General features: G+C 35.4%; 1 protein-coding gene across 6 annotated transcripts in view; it reads right to left on the bottom strand.

The window, feature by feature from the left end:
- Positions 1-336: 336 nt before the first annotated feature.
- Positions 337-17,406, bottom strand: part of LOC128179624 (1-phosphatidylinositol 4,5-bisphosphate phosphodiesterase epsilon-1-like) — a 117,184-nt gene continuing 100,114 nt past the window's right edge. For 4 of the 6 annotated variants that reach the window (XM_052847119.1, XM_052847120.1, XM_052847124.1 and 1 more), the window contains 24 exons: positions 15,199-15,664; positions 14,681-14,895; positions 13,926-14,048; positions 13,398-13,502; positions 12,961-13,068; positions 12,681-12,797; positions 12,196-12,345; positions 11,940-12,051; positions 11,633-11,759; positions 11,164-11,345; positions 10,794-10,889; positions 10,548-10,686; positions 10,064-10,188; positions 8,743-8,906; positions 8,162-8,317; positions 7,950-8,052; positions 7,555-7,742; positions 7,298-7,432; positions 6,867-7,061; positions 6,544-6,594; positions 6,072-6,218; positions 5,531-5,764; positions 5,057-5,117; positions 337-3,670 (listed from right to left, as the gene is read on the bottom strand). In XM_052847119.1, the coding sequence (XP_052703079.1) occupies positions 3,534-3,670; positions 5,057-5,117; positions 5,531-5,764; positions 6,072-6,218; positions 6,544-6,594; positions 6,867-7,061; positions 7,298-7,432; positions 7,555-7,742; positions 7,950-8,052; positions 8,162-8,317; positions 8,743-8,906; positions 10,064-10,188; positions 10,548-10,686; positions 10,794-10,889; positions 11,164-11,345; positions 11,633-11,759; positions 11,940-12,051; positions 12,196-12,345; positions 12,681-12,797; positions 12,961-13,068; positions 13,398-13,502; positions 13,926-14,048; positions 14,681-14,895; positions 15,199-15,664 (3,636 nt within the window). In that variant the 3' untranslated portion in view covers positions 337-3,533. The remainder of the gene's footprint in view (positions 3,671-5,056; positions 5,118-5,530; positions 5,765-6,071; positions 6,219-6,543; positions 6,595-6,866; positions 7,062-7,297; positions 7,433-7,554; positions 7,743-7,949; positions 8,053-8,161; positions 8,318-8,742; positions 8,907-10,063; positions 10,189-10,547; positions 10,687-10,793; positions 10,890-11,163; positions 11,346-11,632; positions 11,760-11,939; positions 12,052-12,195; positions 12,346-12,680; positions 12,798-12,960; positions 13,069-13,397; positions 13,503-13,925; positions 14,049-14,680; positions 14,896-15,198; positions 15,665-17,406) is intronic. The other 2 variants (XM_052847122.1, XM_052847121.1) reach the window with 1 other exon arrangement.

Consider the following 17,406-nt stretch of genomic DNA (forward strand, 5'->3'; position numbering starts at 1 on the left):
ATGGATGAAAATGTGTTAACTTACGGTATTTTGAAAGTGACGGAATTTTGTGATGAGTGACTACTTGTATCGGCCGTCAATGCACAAAATAATAAATATAAATGTATTTAGACAAATGGGAGTTCAATGTTGTATTTTATTCGAGTTGAAAAAACATCTGAACATATATTTATCTATTTTTATGAAAGTCTGATGAAGCTGCAGTGTATATATATATTTTTATTATTCACAATTAATAATTTAAATATTTTGTTTAAATTAAGCCTTTTAAAAACAATACATTGCATGCCGTTAGCAAGCGTACACGGCAGGTAATACACAAAATAAAACAAAAACTTTAAGAGGAATGACACTGAATTTATTAAACCTGATATGTTTCACACACACATTTTCTCCAATACACCTGTGTCTCTTGTTTTGTACAAAACTATAACAAACACACAAAAATAGCCATGGTTTTTATATCGACTCAATTAAATGAAAGACAATATTTAATTTCACAATGGGAGGTCCATGATACCCTAACGTTATAGCTACAGCGTGTATCTGACCCTGTCCTTATACAAGTATTGATATGGTATACTCGCATGATTGAGATTGCAATGAAATAAAAATTGAAGACGAAAAATACAGTTTAAGGCATTTGGACAGTGTCCCTGTTTAATAATGTATAATAAGAACAATTAATGAATATTTCTTCACTCTGTATTTTAGGTACACCATAATCATGTAAAAAATATTGGTAAATTGAAGCACATTTTAAACTCCATGATAGCCTACTGCCGATAATAAAAAATGATCTTAAAGATCACTTGAATTCCTTGACTAAACAATAGACTTGTTATTACATGTACTAATACAATGTTTGGTATTGGTCTGAGTAAAACACAATGGTCACCAGAGCATCTTTTAAGTTTTATAAACAAATGTATGGACATGTAGGTATGTAGGCAAATACTAGTAGATCATAGATAAGAAATTAAATAAAAAAGCAAATTGTAATTTCTTAACATGCAGACCATTTAGCTGGTCGGCCATCAGTGTATAAATATCTATACACAATTGTGACTTTGTGGCATCAATGCCAATATAAATAATGTCTGATATAAATAAGTTAATTTAATGCTCTAACACATACACGTACATATGAATATTTGTACTGATCAACAAAGGTAAATATAGAAAAAAATCAATTAATGGCCACAACAAGAAGAAGATTTTGAGGAATTCTGGTAACATTTGCAACAAATGTCACTTGGGGAGAACAAATAAATATTCCAAAGTAGCTAGGATAAATAACAACTGCACATATCACAAATCACCATGTCAAAGTTCAAAGGTCAACACTCGGGGTCAAGAATCCAAAGGGCTGGGGGGTGTTGGGGGTGGGGGAGGCCAGTCAACAGAATGTTTGAAATAGCAACAACAAAGAATAAATAATTAGTAGCACAATGATCAGAAAAATCTCTATATTCTGACACCATCCCACCTCCCTTACTTTATAACTGTCACTGAGACCAACACACCCATGTTTATCAGGCATTCAACTCCTTCCAACAGCAAATGGGACGAAAAAAGAACAAAAAAAACACCCACCCGGGATTATTACTGGACACATAAAAAAAATTGAATATTCATTTGTTTGCAGGTATTAACAAGTGGATATATAGTGTCTCATATCTTGAAAGACATCTCAACATCAACAAACAAACACCAAGTGTTAGACAAAAACATTATCAATGACGAACACATTTTTTTTTCTTCAGGAAAGCCCTATATATACATGTAGCTAGCTACCTGCGGAAAGGTATCTTTCCCAGCCAGCCATGCTGAAAAGCCAATCTGTTCAAAAAATGTTCAGACCGAGAACCTGCACAGTTACGTCTCTATGGCTAAATTATGTATATAGAATGCTCTGAACAAAAAAATGCATCACAAAAACCCAGTGTGGTTGTGTACAATATAGGCTGCCAAAAGGGCTTTATCTAGCTCGAAGTTCTAGAAATGTACAAAATCACTGTCGCTTATATATACACTGTATCAACATCTCAAGAGAAGTCACAAACAGAACATCCATTTAAATGCTTGATCCATTCACCCGCCTTTGCATGTTCGCTATATATTATATATTTGTCAACAATACGCATCCAATCAAACAATAAGCTTCCATCACCTTCTTCTCTGTGTAACATGTTAAAGAGTCCTATATCCCTTCTCAGTTTCAAAATTACAAAAAAATATTGAAAAAAAGTTTATCGATCATTGAAAAATCTTCTCATCTTTAAATATAAAATTGGTTCATTAAAAAAGTACAAATCGAATCTAATCAAATATACCGACAGAAACCTTCTATGTGCATATATGATGCATGAACTTATACATGTATAAACAAAATCTTTAAAAAATTATATCGTACACTTACATTTATGCGGCCTGCGTATTTGAATGTCTAGCTTAATTATCAAAATCTACAGGGGAAAAAACCCAGGTCCTGTCATGTTTATGAAATAATACTGAAATGTACTTAATTGATATAAAAACTTTAAAAAAGGCAAAATTTTAAACAATTTCAATATTGCTTGTTCAAGTGATTTGAAAGTATACTAGGTATAAAATACAAAATCTAACAACACTTTATTTTCACATATCTTATTAAAGACAATTAGCCAACATTCCTGCACAATATCTGCATGTGTTCCCACAATGATATACATGTACATTTCCAGTGTTGTAACTAAATACATCAACTTTTCTCACACCTTAAAATGTATGGCATATATCTCAATGACAATGAATTTTCTATGTAAGAGTTATAAGCTTTTTTAAGAAATCTCCAATCATTTAAATTTTTAAAAAATCTCGACCAGGAAAGGATTTAAATGCATTGTATCTGACCAGGAAGTGAAATACCAGTTGAGTTCTCTGATCTGACATCATATTCTTATGACATCATATCCCTATGATAAAAAGTCTTGATGTTATTCTTCCTTGGTAACAAAGAATACACCCTGCAAACAATTCAAATTAAATAATATTGTGTAAGGAATTCATGACACTAAGTGAAAATTAGGACATTTCCTCATTTACACCATTAAGTCACTATCATTTCTCTGTATCTCCCAAGGAATAAAAAACTCAGGGCTCATGAATAACCAGTTCTTTTGGAACAAATCTATATACCGATACTTCTAGCCCAGTAGACAGAAATTCTCTCCATCTTTTAGAAAAAGCTTCTTTCATATTTGGAAATAGGCATCTTAATCCATCGCTTATCTTGGCTGAAGATAAATCTGTCGCTGTCCAAGTTCCTAACATTTTTGTACTGGCCAAATGTGGGCAGTCTGATTAAACACCATAATTCATACGGTATATCATCTTCAAAGAAGCATTCCATTGATTCTCTCTTCAACTGCATCCAAAGAGATTGGTTGGCTGCTCTTTTTACTAGTAACCACTGTCATTGCATCTCACTTTTCCACCACATCCTGGCTGTTCCGACTTACACCCCAGTCTGTAGCTAAAAGGGTGACCGATCATTTGGAGAGTTTGTTGGTGAATTTGGAGGAGATCTTTTTGAGTCGGGAGGAGGACAGACTCGGGCTGGAGGGCTCACTAGGACTCCTGCTGGTCTCCTGCCATGACAGGGCGCGGGTGTGTGTCCGCGGGTGATCTAAAAATACAGATCAAATCAAAGGCATGATATAATTGAAGGCAGTTGATCTTGGTATGTTGCTAATTATCCCAATTGAGGCTGTATAAGACCACTCTGTCATGCATTTACAACAACCGACCATTTGTCATTCATCCAAATTCATTCAAGGGACAAATAACCAGTTATCTTTTAGATTAATTAAATTGTCACCACCAAAGAAACTAATTACTATACCAAAACTAGAAAACTGACCAGTCAGGAAGGGCCCCGCTATGACAATTAATATAGAGAAGTGAAAAAAACTTTGAATTCCATCCTCTTTATATTAACAATGATGAAAAATAAATGCCCGGCAGAAGATGTAAAGAACTGGAATATATAGGATCTCGTGATTTGTAGTTGGATATGATTTGCATCCAACAATTAAAGTGTTTTTTTCTTGAGCCTTAGTGAGGGGATAAAACACACAAGTTGGATAAAAATCATATTATACTACAAATCATGAGATTCTATTTATCCCATATTTTATACACCGCAATCAATGTTTACACTGTTTATAAAACTCTACATTATTTTTACTTCATTATGCCTAGGCAAATCCCATTGTAAAGTCACAACTGTGGGATATCAAAAAAATATCCAATGAGTCATATCCACGGGATAAAGTGGGTTAACATGGGATGAAATAAAATTTGTTAAAAAAACAAAGAATTGATACCAATGCAATGATACCTAGGCTTTGCCTCTATTCAATAAAACTATCATAAATCATTGTGTACGGTATTTTAACCAAAAAAAATATGAATATTATATTTCAAATCCATATTTCAAAGAATGTACACAATACTACACATCATTCAAAATTGACCTTAACTTCAAAACAAAGTTCATTTGCAGACACAGGCAGTGCAGTAATTAATCTCAATGTGACAGATAAAGATAAAGCTTAGGATTTTCTTCCTGTGGAAGGTTAATTAATCCCAAAGGACAAATATTGCACAGCCTTCCATGTATACAATGGTAACATTCTCAGCAGTTATCTCTCTTTGCCCATTCATTCTCAGCAGTTATCTCTCTTTGCCCATTCTTCTTATGCATAGTTAGGAATCTACCCCACCACCCCAGCTCCAAACCAGAAGACATAGAGAACCAAACTTAGCATCAAAATATGTATTTCTGCCTACTGAACTACCATACCAAATTTGAACTTGATTGGGCAACCATAAAAAAAGTTATTAGAAAAAAACAGGAAATTTGTGGACGGAAGAGTGACAGACGGACGGACAGACAGAAGGACGGACGGACAGAGTGATTACTATAGGGCACCCGCAAATCCTTGCGGGGCCCTAAAAATGTCAAAATCTTGCCTTAGAATATCAAGTCTTACAGCAATGAAAATCTTACCTGTGGACAGGGACTTGGACTTTGGTCCTTTTGTGATGAACCCTTTCCTTTTCTTTTCACACTGCAAAAAAAAAAGGAACCAAATCTGATACAAAAGTCAAAACAATCCGGTACAGGATGTGTACCGATCCTTTGTATCACATTTTATTGATTTGTGTACTACACTTAGTACACAAATCAATACAATTTGAAACAAAATAACGTATATCTTTGTTTTTTTCTTTTGGCAACGCACAAAATTTGCAAAAATTGGGAAAATCTGTAACATTTTTAATTTGCCTTAGCTATTTTGTGCAATTTAAAAAGTTTCATATAGAATTTGATATAATTTCAGTCTGCATATTTAATTATTTGCGATTTAAAAGAGATGTTGAAAAAAGCGAAAATTAGGTTATTGCAAAAGTTACCAGATATACCGTATATTAACATGATTCACACAACTAATTTAAAAGTTTTCATATTTGAACCACATACGGGATTTTCTTCCGTCTCCGCCTGATGGCGATCCATGATCACGAACTTCCCATTGGTCTTCCACTCGCTCTGAGCCAGGTACACATTCTCATCATCGCTTAGGATCCGCCGCTCGACACTCTCGGAGCTGTGTCGCCGCCCAAGCTGAGAGTCTGCCCCGGACACCTCTAATTCCTCCACCAGAACGAAGTTCCTCAGGTCATCCAGATCTGACCGGTGGGCCTTCATCATTGCCTATGGAAAATTTACCATCAATATGACAACCCAAAGTTTGATTCCATTACATAAAGTTATTAATACAAAATATCTAATGAATTTTTCATTCGTACTATTGAAAAAACAGTGGTCTCATGCTGTTTTCTCTTTCAGCAAATATAATATGTATATGTGTATATGAAAGTGAACCATTATTCTTTACAAATTCTAATCTCATTATGTCTAAAATCCTTAAAACTTGAAAAAAACTTAAAGTATTTCCTTGGACCCACTGAGTGCAACATAGTGAAATTTTTTACAATGCCGAATTCTCCACTACACGTACCTGTGTAATGATGTCCTGGGCGTTGCTGGAGGTGGGGGCCTTGAAGATGGTGTAGGGCTGGTCGGGCGCCACATTGTACACACACACAAGGAACACCTGTTCCACGCTCTCCCAGTCTCCAGTGTTGTTCTCTGACTCAAGTTTCCGCTGTCAAACAAAGTAGTCAATGTCACTAAAAACTCTATTAAAATGAGATACTGGTAATGTTCATGTCACAAAAACATCATGGAACATTCGCTGGAAATTCTTCATACTGCAATAATCATTAATTTTGGTTAAATCTGTGTGAAACTATTGGTCTGTGTGTAGGTTGTTGATTTTTTCGGTTATAACATTATGTTGGACAGAAAAATTATTCCCGTATATTGTACAGTATTGTACATGATTCAGACAATCCTTTGATGGTTTGCAAGGGATGTAAAATAAGGAAAATATAAACAGAATCACAGAATAAATGTGATAAATTCCTTACCTGTTGCTCCCGAGACAACATGGTGGTCATCCACGCCCTGCTGCTGGGGTCCTGTTGAAAAAGTAAAACTCTGTGTACATCTACACAAAAATGTTTTAAATGGTACATATGCAGCTCCAACTCATTATGTTGGTATATTGAAAACAACGGATCCTTTGGATTAAAATTTTGTAGAGCAGAATTTTTTTTCCACACTGTATCCAGCTTTATTTTTTATCAGCTGCCATTGTATGTCAAAGGATTTATATGCATACATATTAAGGGAAGCTCCTTCTCCTTATTTTATCACCTTTATGTTTTTTTGGGCCCCCCTGTACACTTACATCGCTGAGTTTCCTGAGGAGGAACTTGCCGGCCCCTCTCCACTTGTTCTGGGCCTGGAGGACCTTCTCAGACATGTCCAAGATCCTTTGGACACTCTGTCTGTCCTGGTCCTTCTTCTCCCAGCCCACCTGGACATCCTCCACCAACACATGGTCAGACACCTTGTCCTCAGCACGGCCCGCCTTCGCTAGAGCCTACAGTCAAAGATGCAAGGGAGATATTTAAAGAATGATTCTTATAAGATATTTTTTGCCATACAAGATAAACATCTTTTCTATATAATATATTTCAAATTCTATAAAACTGAAAAAAGGCAACTTGATGCATATGAAAAATTAACTAAATACGGATATTTTTAACCCAGGTAATTTAAAACTAACTGTTTGAAAGTTACAATCATTTGTCACATTGTCTCTGAAGACCTTCTCACCTGACTGATGGCCTCGTACACCGATGTATCCTGGGTAACTTTCAGAATGATATATTCGTCAGGGGAGTTCACTCCGAACACACTCACAAAGAACATCCTTCTTTTCACCTTGGTTCCCACTGGTGCGATACCTGGCTGTTAACAGAGAGGCACAATATTAAGTGTACTTATGGAAGCATAAAAACAATTTCATTCATGTAAAATTGGAGATTTAATGCTAATTAATAGAATGAGAAATACAATATGTATGAACAAACCTCTTTGGAGGAATCAGAAGCCTCTCTGACTTTGGACTTAAAGCTCTTGGAAGAAGATGAGTTATGGAAGCCATTGACCTCTGGCATGTCACAGGAAATGAGCTCCTCTTCGTGTTTGGAGTAGATAAACAGGGTAGACAACTCTAAGGGCTGGTTATTGGAACTTCGCAAGCGGACATGGCGATATCCTATGAGGCAATCAAAATAAAGTTTTTTAATTTCAGAATAACAAAGCTTTTCATCACCACGTCATTTTATATTTTCATACATATCAATCAAAAAAGCATGTTTTGTACCTGTTTTGTCAGATCATTCTCGGAACAAATTTCATATGGCATGGTGCATTATCGTGCAAAAGAGTAGCTGACATATAATTCAAATTCAATTTTACAAACCTGCTCTTAGGCACTTAAGTGGAATAATTCGCTGAGAAATGACATGGCTGGTGTTGGCATCTACGACGACAAAACGGATGAAGGCCAGATCAAGAAACATGACCTGAAAAGATTTGATAAACCAAACATCAAATGCTATAAAGTTACATTACTTCATCACATCATCAGTTGTGTAGACTTTGCAATGATTGAATTTGTAGCTGTTGACTTACCTGAAATGAGAAGAGATCGTTCCATATGGGGTTGAGGGCGTTCCTGGAGACGACCTTGGTTTTGTGTTTGACACAGTCGACTGGGATTCCGATGACCTCGACCTCTATGTAAGTACTGGCAGTGTGGTTAGTGCTGACGTACTGGCCTGATATGATCTGTTGTAAAGGCAAGTCAGAAAACAACTCATTTATATGTAAAGACATCAATTACCAAAACCTTGAAAGATTGATAACTGAGATGGTTTATTCCTGAAAACTTTCCCTACATCTTTTCCATGTCACTGTGGCAGTGATTTGTAAAATACAGGGCTTTTTAGAGATCAATAGATGGATAGACAACACTGTTAGGCAGTAGACGACTGGATCAGTAAGTAATTACTAAGCATATGGCTAAGTGCTAATCAGCATTGTCTGGAATAGCATTAAATTCCTGAATCAGTGAACTTGTTTTCACTCCAATTAATATAAAGCCCTCATATATATATCTCACTAAAATCAACACATAGCACCCTGTAATGTGTTACTGAAATTTTGTGCATGGAAAATGAACTTTCAGGATATTGATGCACCGACGCCCGTACCTGTAGTGTTAGGACAGTGGCATGGAGACCGTCAAACTCCTTGTCCATGGGGTTGAAGTGGTTGTACATCATGTGACTCTTGTCCCACATGACCGCCGGCTTCAGGACAAACCCACTCTGTCCATTCTGTTCAAACATGGATGTGTTCAACGCCATGGCAGTGTCTGAAAACAAGATTTCAACAATGGTCCTGACAAGATTTCCTGGTTTAAAAAACAATTCTACAGAAATAAATCATTATAATTATTAGTTTTTTTAAAAATAAACTAAATCCTCTTATAGGCAAAAGATGATCATTTCTAAATTTTTTCCATAATTATATAAGAAGATTCTGATTGTTGACAAAGCATGTCTAGTTAAACAAATTTGACATTTAGAAAACTGAATAGTAGAAGACTGTTTAAGCAAACATACTTGTAAGGCTTATGCTTACAGCGAATTACAGAATACCGGTAGAGTTTTCAATAGCTTGTTGGATTGCTCAATAGGGTATTCAATTTGGTCAGCAAGGTATCACATCAGGTTTAAATCTAGGTCCTGTGTTTACCCAAGTGTAGATTGTTATTTTGCACTCAACCCATTCATTTGGCACAAAGAAAACCTCTAGAACACTCTCTCCTATTGTTAGCTATTCTATTCATAGACTTTTAAAAAGAATGTTCACCTGAACAGCACTGGATTCTATAGAGCATCAATTCTGCTTGGAGTAATTTGAATTTTGTTTTTCCAAAAATTTAATTCAAAAAACATTTCTGAAGAAACAAACAAAAGAGAAAAGCATAACCTTAAGATTTACGGAGATATTTTTTTCCTGCAAAAAATCATTAGACATTTTGGTTCCCCAACTCCTGGTGCAACATACAGCACTAAGAGTATTTTTGTGTTGTGACTGCTTAATTAGTTCAGACTTTTATAGCAGTAATGTAGGATAACAGGGAGAAACAAAAAAGGCCAAAATGTGCAAATGTTTACTAGATTAACTCACTTTATCGCTGTCATACCTGAGTAATCACATGACCTAGATTTAAACCTAATGTGATACCTTGCTGACCAAATTGAATACCCTATTGAGCAATCCAACAAGCTATTGAAAACTCTACTGGTATTCTGTAATTCGCTGTAAGCCACTCAGCCTCATTCCCCTTATCCTAACGTTTTTTCATAAACTTACGGTATCTGATATAACAAATTTTGATGATAAAGTTTCAAAATAACTTGTCCCTGGCCCTTTCATTATAACAGTGTTTTACTGTAAGTAAATAAAAGAGCACCAAGTCACATCTTCAAACTATAGCACCCTCTGACTTGTAAAGTCACTCACCCTCTGTTTGATAATTTAGGGCAACCATCTGAAGTCCAAAGGCCCAGAATATGACAGGATTGAAGTTGGAGGAGTCGATCCTCATCCCTGAGGGGTAGGTCCTCATGATCTGTTTCTCTGTATGGGTGGAGAAGAGTTAAGGAAAAGACAAGGGATGTTATGAAATCTAAATGTAAAGAGTTCCAAAGGCTTGAAGAATATTTCTCATACTTGAAAAACTATTCTGTAAGAATGAAAACCATCCTGCCTTATTGCAACAATAATATCCAAAAGCTTGCTTGTGAAGATGAATGTAGGTATTTACTTTTATGTCAAACAGTCACTATCTTCTTTACATGACAGGGCCCCAAGATTACAAGAAGTTAAAAATATACTCAATGGTAAAGTACATATAAAGTTACCAAATGGAAAGATAAAATAGAAAATAAGATGACGCATCTATACCAGATTCTCGATAAAACACCATTTATGTACAAAAGGATATTTGATAACACCGATGGGATTTCGACGACACAGTTGCTTTGCCTTGCTTTCGTTGAGAGAAGACACCAGGTAACAGACAGGTGTACTGTCCGGACGTCTCTGTCTCATAATCCCAGTGGGAATACTCAGCTCTCCTTTATCTGAAGGTAGAAAAATACCATCGCATGATTAGATTCCTTAATTTTTTAAAAATTGCTTTTTAACTTCTAATTAAATTACAGCATTTGCTGTGGGCCTACACACAGACCTGTATTGAGGGGAGGAGTCCCTGGGTTGTTGCCAAGGAGAGCTCTTCTGGCACCACTTTTCTTCTTCACTGAAGTATTAGGACTGACATTCAGACCTGAACAAAGTCATAGACTTATGTATCAAGGTAAACCAAATAGCATCTGTTCCTGATCTAAATCTGGTTCAGGTCATCATTTTGTTATGAATAAAACCCCCATACAAACCAAAACTGATCTGACATAGAAATGTTTTCTCAACTTAATGCTGAAAATATCTGATTTACCTTTATCAAAAATTTCTCATGAGAGATTAAAAAAGACAAGTGTAAAAATGAAATGAATAAGACAAAAATTTTAAATGAATGGAAGTAGAATCGACTTGGTTCTGACCTCTGAACTTGACGGCCTGGAGATAGATGACCAGGTCGGAGAGTTCTTTGGCGATCTGACTGGTCTTCTTCTGGTGCTTGTTGTTCCTGAGGTGTTTCTCCTGGGGTTGAAGGTCAAGGTCAAATTGCCAGTCAAAGTCGGGGTGGCTTTTTGGTCGACACTTCTCGCCACCAAAGTTGCCACTGCAAAGCCCAAAATACATACATTAAACAACTGTTGATTATCTTAACTGAGTGGTCTGAGTCTTGAAAAATCATAATTCTTTTTAATTTTGAGTTTTTGTGTCCTCCTTTTTAAGAACATATTTAACACATAAAAAATATCTATCTATAACTTCTGTACGTATTTTAAACAAACTAATTTTCCCTTTTTAAACAAACTAATTTTCCCAATCAGAAATTGTGAATTAGAAAATGTCTTTCATTATGATATCTTTAAGAATTTTATTAAAATTCTACAGTTGCTGTACCTTTGCTGGTCAACAAACGAGTCAGCCCTGGGGCGGACAGAGGGAGTGGAACTCCTCCCCCGCTCATCTTGATCCGCCACCTGACTGTCCTGACTATCCACCGACTGTCTCATTTCCGATTCTTTCACTTTTAAAGGTTAAAAATCCATAAAGACTGAGTTACATTGAAATAGATGAAATCGGCCAGATTTATTCCCCTTTTAAATTTATAAATCCCACATTTATGCCTGTTTCAATTTCGTTGAATGCAATTTTATTCTCAAACATTTTAGGTGACTTTTAAGTTGATAAAAATTATTTCCCTTACCATCTGTTATATCGTCGTCATCATCATCTTCATCGTCATCATCGTCAAAATCGTTGATTGACATTGAGGTATCTGTAGAAGCCATGCTGTTGGTTCTAGGGCAAGAGGGCACCTGTTACATAAAGAAAAAACAGTGAAATGTCAAGGAAGACTTGAACGCAAACCCCCCCCCCCCCCCCCCCCCCCCAAAACAATAAAAATTGGGCAGGGAAAAATAAAACATAATCAAATAAACAAAAAACACTTTAAATCTCACCTTTTTTAGAGGATAGGTGTCAAAGTCGCGGATCTTCTTGTTCTTGACCAGGATTTTGTGCTTGAGCTGACATGGTGAAGGAAGCTGAGGATCTTCGCAAAAATCACTCTCAAAGAGGAGCGACATCACCAGCTTATCTCCAAACACAGACTGAAATCAAAGGACTGAAACTGCACAATGCTCAAAACACCTGTATGCATTATATAGCCTGATTGTACATGTAGTATACTGGTTGCAAATCGACAGGATCCTAAATGGTCAACTAAGGCAAAAGTTTTCTGAATTAAGAATAAGAAGAAAATGGAAAAGACTAGATATAATGGTTGTAATCCCTTTAGAAAATATATGTATGAATGATTTTATCCTATCCAACAACAAAATATGCATACCAGTAGCCCACATCAGCAGATTATATATGTTTTCTACAAAGTCTGTTACTCTCCAGTATACCTTTATGAAGCGTATGATTTTATAAGACAACTTACAGTGAATATTTGTGCCATTTTCTGCTGCTGTGGTATAGAGCAGTGGTTCTCTATGGACAGAATGACGGGGTAGGGTGAGGTCACAAAGGCACTCCTGTTAATGGCCTCCACCACTGCCTGAGGACACACAGACAAATTTGTTAAATCAAGCAGACAGAGTCACAAAATTTGAAAAAAATACACAATTGTAAAAGTATTCCGTAAACAGATAAGAAAATATTGACAGAACGCTCAACGAAACACATTCTTGACTTCTACAGGGATTCTTGAAGCCACTGACCTTGAATGAGATTTTGGTGGTCAGAGTGTGTCCGTGGTAAATGATGGGCATTCCATCATCCCCATCCCAGCAGTCCAGCTCCACACAGCGACATCCCATCAGTAACACCTGTCAAGTCACAGATACCAATAGTCACAGAGTCTGACAAAACCATGAACATTCAATATACAAATGTATATCATAAACAGTACCAGTATTTATTCTACCATATGAATAAAAAGAATTGGAACAGATAATGAACAGATTTTTTTAATTTATGAGTTATAACTGAAATAGATACCCTTACTGCTGAGTGCAGAATCAAATATTTGCAACAAAGCAGAAAAGAACAACCCATCCCAACTCTCTATCAAAAAAACAAAACAGTGTTAATTTATAGGCCTCTGACTTCTGCCTCTGGTATAAGAATGGTCACACCATGGGGGTGCATTACCTACCTGACTGTAGAGCTCTACCGAGGATTCTCCGGTCAGCTGGTGACCGGTTAGGTACGTGTTGTGGGAGGAGGCAACATAATAATGAGAGAGAGGATGGTCCATGTCCTACAAAATCAAAGTACTGAAATGACTCAACTGCACTCCGCATTTCAACTGACGATGACTTGCCCCTTTAGTGACCTTGCTGATGCATATTCTTTAGATTTGCTGAATATGGAAGAAGTTAATATCAAGAAAACTAATTAAAAAATGCCAATAATTCTATTTTAACATGAAACCAAAAACTGAAATAACTGTCTTTCCTGGGAATTTTCTTTTCTCTTCACATTTTGCATGACAACCAAACCACAGTGAGATGAATTTATCACATCAGACAACAAATTAATTCCCAATATTTTAAGACACAAAAGTTTGATTAAGGACTATTACATTGCATGCACACCTTAAAATCTGAGAAAATTGATCACCTGTGCTAAAAACAAGCGTATTGATACAGAGTGACAGGTAGCACTAATTGACCGGGCTCACCTCGTCGTTGTGTTTGGTTTTCTCGTACAGGTAGGCGTAGTTGTCCTTGTCCATAAGGTACCGGGCAAACCCTTCAAACGACAGGCAGCAGCTCTTTCTCAAGTTAGAGTCTGGTTCATGTCTCTATAAAATGCAAATCAAGATATGGTCAATATCAAATTCAAACAAAAAAACCTCCCGTTGTTAAAAATTCAAAATTGGCAGCCTAGGTGTATCCTAAGGTATATCTGTATGCAATAAAAACATTCACTAAGATGGAGTATGTACCACAGCTGAATATACATTTATAGCATATAACATATTAAGGATACTATTGCATTATAAAAATACGTGATAATAAAACCTTTAAGAAAATCCACACATTATTCAATGCAAGAAGTGTATGATCAATCAACACTATCTGGCTTGTCTGACACCAACATATATTGAAAAGCTTAAGACTGTCCTCATCCAGATAATATCTGGATCATCTGAAACACACATATCTGGATGAGCACAAGAGTATCCTAAATTAGATCCTTATCTAGATGATATGATACACACAAACCTGGATAAACTTGAGAGTGTCCTCATATAGATCCTACCTGGATAATCTGACACACACATACCTGGATGATTCGACACACACATACCTGGATGAACTTTAGTAGAGTGTCCTCATACAGATCCTATTTGAATGATCTGATACATACATACCAATGCTCCCTATAATTTCCTCACTGATATCCTATCTGAATAATCTGACACAAACATACCTGGATGAGCTCGATGATGTCTTCATCCTCAAGATGTTCCTCCTGGTAATCCTCCAGGAATTCCCGGAACTCCCTCTGTCCCAGACAGCGGTTCTGGTTGGACTCCACCCCCGCACAGTTAGCCACTATACTGGCCACTGCCAAGGCATCACAGATCTTCCTCCTTTGCTGGTTGTCTTTGGTCAGGTCATACGCACTATTTCTGGTTATTATACCTGGAAGACATTTGCAGTTGAGGAAATGCTTTCGAGATCTTTATGCGAACATAAAACCTCACCAAGGTGTCATTAAACAGAATAATGATTTTTACTTGAAACCTAAAAGAAATAACCTTGAACTTTCAATAACTTCATTTTGACATTTAATCTTAAAGTCACAATTAAATTAGGTCTTTTAGGCCTTAAGGATTAAAAATTAAGATGAATATTAACAATTACTGACAGACTAAAATTCTATGAACTCAAGAGGCATAAATTGTGTTTTGGACATGGTTTTAAGTGCAACATGTAGATCCTTACATGTGTCATTGCTAGGCGGAATGTAACTCTGTGCTTTGTTCAGTGGAATGTCCTTGTCATTAGGTTTAGGTGTCATGGCAAACTGCTCAAACAAATCCTTAAGGTCCTTTCTACAGCGTAGTCCAAAAGCTTTGAACAAATCAACAAAGTCCAGGAATGTCAGTTGAGTGGAATGTGTGATGGAACTCATTTTGTTATCCCCTGTACCCACACCCAATGAGATTCTTCGCCTCTTCATCCTATACCGGTTAGTGAAACTGAAAGTAGAACTGCGAGGGCGGAATCCCAGGTTGGGACTTAGCTTGCAGTTCTGGTTCAAGTTGGGATCACTTGCACTGTTAGCTGATCGATTCATCTCTGGTTTGATTTGTCGTAACGGACTCGGTGAATTTTTCTGGCAATGCGTTATCTTCTCTTTCTGCTTTTGGGAAGCGTTAGCTACTGCAGACCCTGATTTTGGACTCTCCTGTAGAAGCAAAAGAGAAAAAGATGCAAGCTTATATTCCCAGTGTGCATATGATAAAGTTATATAAATCATAATTTGTGAATAAAGTGGGGATGATTCATTATCAATGGATTTGTTTTATGTCCTAGAAAAACAGTAAAATATCAATTATTTCTTTTTTATCAAACCGCCGCAGAGTACACAATAAATCACACGATAAAAATGTCGACGACCTCAGCAATGCATGTTCATGCCTCCCACAACTCGGAATTCTGACAACATTACATAAAAAAATGACCATTACTTTTTTTTGTAACCACAGAATGAAAGCCATCATAATTAATACAGTCTCTTTTATAACATTTGGACCTTTATTCCCTGTCAATCAATGTCATTTCTTATGGTATTCTGAATAAATTCAATCAAGTTCCGATCAAATCCCACACCACGAATTATCATTGCCGACCAAAAACTGCGGCATCCATGACTTATTAATTCAATGCAACAAAGACACAATGCAGAATCTTTTTTGGGCTTCAGTAGTAATGAGGAAGAGATTAGGAAATGTATTCAAGACAAATTATACAGACTTTTCTATGGTTTCTACAAGCCTTCAGTTAAGCTTAACACAAAAATATGAAGAAAAAGCTTCAAGCAGGAAACCCATCCCAACATCAACAAGATTTCAGTAGACATTAAGGAAATGATGCTTGAAGATAGCAGATGAAAAAAAACAACAAATCTTGTGTAAAGAGAAATCTCTCAATTCCTTAATTATTATTACCTTAGAGCTTAAAGCTTCAGAGGACTGTATTGACAACACTGATATAAAGCTAAAACATAGGTAATCATAGATTACTAAGCTCACCGAGACGGAGCATCACCCTTATGAGACATCACCTTCATAAGACCACCTTTATCATTTTATATGAAAATCATACTTTATGATCTTGGATATTCATGGATTCTGTTTTGACAAAATATCGTACATCATCTGATAAAATTTTTTATGATAATCATATGTTCATATGTTAATCAATACAATGATATAAAATGAAATATTGCATCATGTCATATTTATAATATATATCATATAATACAATAAAATACCGTAATAAACAATAATGAGATATGATATTGTAACGTATGATATGACATTGTATTGTGTTAAACCTTATTGTATTTGATCACATAATACAACATCATAAAATATAATACAATATAGTATTATATTACAATATCATATTACATAATACAACATAACATTGAAACATGATATTATATTGTATAATATAGTATGATATTGTATTGAATGACACTGAAACATATTTGATACATTATATGATATTATATCATATAATACAATATAATTTGATTCCAACATTGTATCTTATCAAATGATACAATATTATGTGATAAAGTAAAATATTATAAAATACATGATTATATTATACATATTGTATCATATGACACAATAATATATATTACAATATCATATAATACAATTTCATGTGATATGATAATATATCATATAAACCAATATAATATCATACAATATCGTATGATACAATATTATATAATATTACAATATCATATTATACAATTTCATGTGATATAATTCTATATTACTGAAACCAATATCATATTATACAATATTGTATGATACAATATTATAGAATATACAATATTGTATCATAGGATACAATATAATATTTTGCAATATCTTATGTAATTGTATCATGTGATAAAATAATAAATTAAAA

The sequence above is a fragment of the Crassostrea angulata genome, chromosome 4 (assembly GCF_025612915.1).
Source record: "Crassostrea angulata isolate pt1a10 chromosome 4, ASM2561291v2, whole genome shotgun sequence".
Lineage (NCBI taxonomy): Eukaryota > Metazoa > Mollusca > Bivalvia > Ostreida > Ostreidae > Magallana > Magallana angulata.